This window comes from Triturus cristatus, chromosome 10, assembly GCF_964204655.1.
Source record: "Triturus cristatus chromosome 10, aTriCri1.1, whole genome shotgun sequence".
Classification (NCBI taxonomy): Eukaryota; Metazoa; Chordata; class Amphibia; order Caudata; family Salamandridae; genus Triturus; species Triturus cristatus.
In genome coordinates, this window is record NC_140593.1 from 1,213,751,884 (window position 1) to 1,213,758,292 (window position 6,409).

General features: G+C 51.6%; 1 protein-coding gene across 1 annotated transcript in view; it reads right to left on the reverse strand.

The window, feature by feature from the left end:
- Positions 1–2,709, reverse strand: part of GDI1 (GDP dissociation inhibitor 1) — a 73,832-nt gene extending 71,123 nt beyond the window's left edge. Inside the window, exon 1 of the mRNA XM_085629713.1 lies at positions 2,288–2,709. Within this exon, the coding sequence (XP_085485839.1) occupies positions 2,288–2,332 (45 nt within the window). The 5' untranslated portion in view covers positions 2,333–2,709. The remainder of the gene's footprint in view (positions 1–2,287) is intronic.
- Between the last annotated feature and the right edge of the window lie 3,700 nt (positions 2,710–6,409).

Here is a 6,409-nt window from a genome sequence, read left to right on the forward strand (position 1 = left end):
CCGCACATACACAAGTATACAACCTCAAATAGATCCACACACAGGACTCTAACAAACTGAGACACGGCACACAAAGTATACAACCTCAAATACATCCACACACAGGACTCTCACAGACTGAGACACCGCACACAAAGTATACAGCCTCACATAGATCCACACATAGGAGTCTCACAGACTGAGACACCGCACATGCACAAGTATACAGCCTCAAATAGACCCACACACAGGGCTCACACAGACTGAGGCACCGCACGCAAAGTATACAGCCTCAAATAGATCCACACACAGGACTCTCACAGACTGAGACACCGTACATACACAAGTATACAGTCTCAAATAGATCCACACACAGGACTCTCACAGACTGAGACACCGCACATACACAAGTATACAACCTCAAATAGATCCACACACAGGGCTCTCACAGACTGAGACACCACACATACACAAGTATACAACCTCAAATAGATCCACACACAAGACTCTCACAGACTGAGACACCGCACATACACAAGTATACAACCTCAAATAGATCCACACACACAGGACTCTCACAGACTGAGACACCGCACATACACAAGTATACAACCTCAAATAGATCCACACACACAGGACTCTCACAGACTGAGACACCGCACATACACAAGTATACAACTTCAAATAGATCCATACACAGGGCTCTCACAGACTGAGACACCGCACATACACAAGTATACAACCTCAAATAGATCCACACACAGGACTCTCACAGACTGAGACACCGCACATACACAAGTATACAACCTCAAATAGATCCACACACACAGGACTCTCACAGACTGAGACACCGCACATACACAAGTATACAACCTCAAATAGATCCACACACACAGGACTCTCACAGACTGAGACACCGCACATACACAAGTATACAACCTCAAATAGATCCACACACAGGACTCTCACAGACTGAGACACCGCACATACACAAGTATACAACCTCAAATAGATCCACACACAGGACTCTCACAGGTGAGACACCGCACATACACAAGTATACAGCCTCAAATAGATCCACACACAGGACTCACAGAGACTGAGACAAAGCACACACAAGTATACTGAATCAAATAGACCCACACACTAGACTCACACAGACGGAGACACCGCACACAGACAAGCGTACACCCTCAAGTCACACAGACGGAGACACCGCACACAGACAAGCGTACACCCTCAAATAGATCCAAACACAGGACTCCCACAGACTGACACACAGCACACACAAGTACACTGCCTCAAACTGATCCACACACTGGACTCTCACACTGCACACAGACAAGCATACACCCTCAAATAGAGCCACACACACGGGACTCCCACAGACTGAGACACCACACACACAAGTATACAACCTCAAATAGATCTTCACACTGGACTGACTGAGACATCGCAGACAGCCACGAACAAGCACCGGGAGACAGCCTGAGACAAGAACACACTCCCTCTCTCTACACATAAGTGGCTGAACTCTGCACATGGGTGCACCAGCAGATGTACAGAGGCGCGGGCAGCGGGGCATGGGTGCAGTGGGGCACCCCCAGAGCATAAGCCACACCCTGCAATGAGTGATCCCAGAGCAGGGGGGCCCCGGGGTCCTCACATGGCACACACATCCTTATGGCCATTACATAAGGATGCCCTGCAATGCCATCCCCAGGAGTTTGGCCCTGACAGAGACCTGTGGGCAGTGCCCGCTTTCAGCTCACAGACTCCGGGGAAAGTGCAGAACAGCGCTATGATCTCAATAGTGTCTCCATCACACCACAATTCAGCATGCCAGGCCGACGGGGGTGCAATCGGGACTTAGGGGGTTCAAACCATGCCCCTGGGGGCAGATGTGAACATTCTATGCTAAGGGGGAGGGGGGACACAGATATTCCATCAACACATGGGCGGGTGGGTAGGTAGATAATGAAAGTATACCCATGCCATGATAAGGGGGTGGGGCATTCATATGGACAGCTGTTTGAGGGTATGAACCAGCAATGATTAATCGGGGGTGGGGCACATGAACACACCATAATAATGACATCAGGGCATCAAGAACAGGGCGTGGGTATGCCAAGGTGGGCGAGGGTGCAAGCATTTCACCATGGGGCGGGGGGGCATGACTGAGCCATGGGGCCGGGCTTAACACCTCGTGATGAGTGGGCATGCATGAACACAGGGTGACAATAGGAGGGGCAAAGATTCCATGATTATGCAATAGTCGGGGGGCTCCGCTGAGATGGGGGTCACTCACCGTCAGGCCGGTGCCCAGCACAATGACGTCATACTCTTCATCCATGGCGGCCGCGGGGATGAGGATGGAGCCGGAGGAGGAAGACGAGAGCGGCTGCCGCTGTCAGAGGACCAAAGATGGCGTCGCACCACCGCCCGGGAGGGGCACCTCCGCGACAGCAAAGAGTCCGCCTCCGGGAGGGGGCAGCTGGCTCAAGGGGGGGGGGGGGGCGGCTGCGAGCAGAGGGGCGCGGGGAGCGTCCGGCAGAGCCAAGAGGAAGCGGGGGGAGGACCAGGCCCTGAAGATGGGAGCGATGGGAGGGGCGTGCACTACAGGGAGGGGCTACGGCAGTGCCAGGAGAGGGGGAGTCTGTGTTACAGACCGGGAGGGGTCGTGGCAGTGCCAGGAGGTGGGGTGGGCAAGAATCTGTGTTACAGGCCGGCAGAGGCTATGGGGGGGGGGGGGGGGGTCTGTATTATATAGTAGGGAGGGGCTACGGCAGTGACAGGAGGGGGGTCTAAGTTACCGCAGGGAGGTGCTATGGCAGTGCCAGGAGGGGTCTGTATTACAGGCAGGAGGGAGAGTCCTGGATACAATTCAGCAGAGGGGGTGTTGCATGCGGTGCATTAGAGGGCGCGGCGTGTCCAGGGAGGGGTCAGAGGGCGGGGCATACAGTGCCGGCAGGAAGAGAGGCTAGGGTCGTACAGAATGGAGCACTGATGAGGAGATGCAGGGATGCAGCCCAGAGGGACCGTCCACTGCACGGGGAGGGGGGCATTCATTGTACAGAGGGGACCATTCACTGCACGGAAGGGACCATTCAGTGAACGGAGGGACCATTCAGTGCACAGAGGGGCCATTCACTGCACGGTTGGGGGCGAGGAGGGTATTCACTGTACGGTTTGGATCATTCAGAGGACGGAAAGGACCATTCAGTACACGGGATGGAGGGGTGGGGAGCAAGACTATTCACTGCACGGACAGGACCATTTAGTGCACAGAGGGTGTGACGTGGGTGTCATGCTGGGAGGGCGCATGGAGAGGGCCCCTCACAGGGGCGGGGAGAAGTGTTAGGGTCGTGCAGGGAGCGAGGTGTGACCGTAAGAGAGGGCTCATAAGGAGGGTTGTATGACTGGCTTTTGTAAAGGTCGTGCAGGGAGAGTATGGAAAGAGATGTGTGTGTGGGGGGGGGGGGGCTGGGGGTAGCATCTCCATACCACTACTATCATCCCCAAAATAACCTTTTCTAGACTCTTCCCTCCTCTACCCCTCCTCGCATCATCTCATTCTTCTTTTACTATTCAGATCCCCAAAACAAGCCTTTCTAAACCCATCCCTCTGACTCTTCCCCCTCCTCCTCCCCTTTACTCATCCCAAACCCCCTCCTACTGCTATGAACTAAAAAATAACCAAGCATTTGCAAAGTAAGAGGTCTCGCATTTGCGATAGTGTAAGCTATTAGCATTGTAAATGACAATGGCTTTTATTTATGTTTTAAAAAACAAAACGTAACTAAAAGGATTGTCATTTACAATGCCAATAGCTCAAACCAGCGTAAATGCGAGACCTATTGCAGTGGAAATGGGACCCAGCTGAGAGATATAGGGAAAGAGTAAGATAGAAAGAGCGAAGGAATGAGAACACATGTGGAGACGGGTAGAAGGAGTGAAAACACTGTGACCGTAGATACATTTCATTATACTGAAACTAAACGCAACTGTAAAACTTAAAAACAGGAAAGGCACAATTATTCCACTTACACCTTGGAGAAGTTGATTGAAGGGGGTAATGGAGCCCGTGGCTGAATTGGTGACCAGTCGCATACGGAGTTGTAGTCACTGTAAACAATTTACAACGAGAAAGACGTGCACCTCTGTTTATCCCAACAAGTCCGGCCGGGCACGCTGCCACAGTTGATTGTGATCAAGACGATTGACCTGCTCCTCTTTTATGAACGTTTCACTTTATATTATTAGGTTTTTCAAACCACCCTCACATGTGCAGGCATGACGTGCCACACACCTGCATGCCACGACCAGCGTGTATATGTGCATTTGTTTAAAGCGCGCCTGCCCGGAGACCTCCTCAGATGGCGATCGTTCTGCTACAATGTGTCTCCTTAAACAAAGCATCCTAGGTGCTTGCTGCATTTCGTTTTGAAATAACAGGCCCCTATCGTGGACACGGGTCCCGCACTAATGTCTAAATGCGTGGCCCTGTACATGGCGCCGTGCAGCATTAGTGTTGAAATCATTCCACCACGTGCGTGCCCGTGCAGCATCCATGTTGAAATAATTACTCGCCACACGCGAGCCCAGTGCAGAATCCCTGTTAAAATATTGAGTTTCCACATGTAGGCATGTGCAGCATCCGTGTTAAAATATTGAGTCCCCACATGTGGGACAGTCATCTGTGTTGAAATAATAAGTCGCCACTCGAGGGCCCAGGGTAAAATCTGTGTTGAAATAATGAGTCGCCACATGCGGTCTTGCTGCTAAATCTGTATTGAAATAATGAGTCCCCATGTGCTGTCTAGTGTAAATTCTGTGCTGAAATAATGAGTCCCCACGTGCTGTCCAGTGTAAAATCAGTGTTAAAACTGCACAGTGTGAATTAGTAGCTCTGGTTGCGGTGTTCAGAAACCCGTGACCGGTGCTATTTGCGCACGCGCTCGTGAGCCGGTGTGCGACCAGGCTGACCGCCATCTGTTTCCAATTGCTATAAGTGGAAATAGATGGTGCTACTGCTCGCTTCCGAGCACCCTAGGCTACAGTAGACAGAAGGCGGGATATGCACCCGCCTTGGGCCAATTGCATGCTGTCTTTCTTAGAAAGACGCATGCAAAGGCCAATAGCTGGTGAAAAAAAAAGCACACGCACAAGCGTGTGCTTAGAGGTTAAAAGCCCTTACTTAAAGTCTCGCAGGGTAGCGCATGCGCGCTGGCTCAGGCGAGACCTAAAAATAGATTCAAGAACCTTCCCTAGTCTATCCCTCCACCATTCCTTTTCAATCCAAATTACAGACTAACATGTCCACCACTCAAATTTATTTCATATTTCCCTATACTGATTCCCCACTAATGTTGTGTGGGTTCCAGAGTAGCGTGTAACTCACCGAAAAGCGCTTCAACTCCTCATCAGGGGTAGCAAGCGCTATATGAATACAAACCTTTTTCCTCTTCTATCCCTCCGCTATCCTTCTCAATCCAAATAACTGACTAACCTATCCACCGCTCAAATTACTTTCATTTTTTTTTTTTTTTAAACAAACTTTATTGGTGTCCACAAAATTACAACTTGCGTCATCATCAATACACTGCATAACAAGGTAATATCGACAGATGCTCCAAAGAGGCTTCAATCTAGTAAACCGCAAGACAGGTCTCTACAGATTACCAATGGACCAATCTAGCACGCGGCACCTGGGAGTAGACCCCTTGTTGCAGCATCCACCGTCCTGACATGTGGCCTCAGCAATCGTGCCACTCCCCTCCCAGCCAGCAGTTCCTCAGGTAGTCCACTTCCGTGGAAGCGAGGAACCGCACCATACTAGTCTCGAAGAGCCACAATGTGTGGGTGCAACCCCGTGGGGCAACCAGTATCTTCAGTATTTACAATCGATGCCTCAGTGAATTCACTATCTCCAAACCAATTTGAAAAATAATTCCCCCCTCCCACCTCCCAACCGCGTCCCCCAACCCAACCGCCCCCCCTCACCCTCCCAATCCCTCCCCCCCCGCTGCCGGGTCACTGCAACGCAAGGTTCGCTTCCCTACGCACTCACTTGGGGTCTTCGACGATCTCCCTCTCTCGACCTGGGGTCTCTCCCACCCCGATGGGCATGTCAGCCGTACTGGATATAGTGATCTGGGAGGCTTGTCCCGCTATTTCCTGCATCATCACCCCCCATGCTAGTAGCACCTCAGGCAACTTGGGGTCTCTCCTGGTGCTCCGTATGTGCCCCTCCTCGGCTAGGGCCCATTCCCGTAAATCTGACCTCCACTTCGCCAATATAGGTCCCTGCTGCGTCAACCAGTGGATAGCTATACGCCTTTTGGCTATCACTCGCCCCAGGACCAGAAACCGCCTGCTTATCTTGCGTTTCGGGTCTCTTGGAATCAGGCCCAGCAGACACACATGAGGA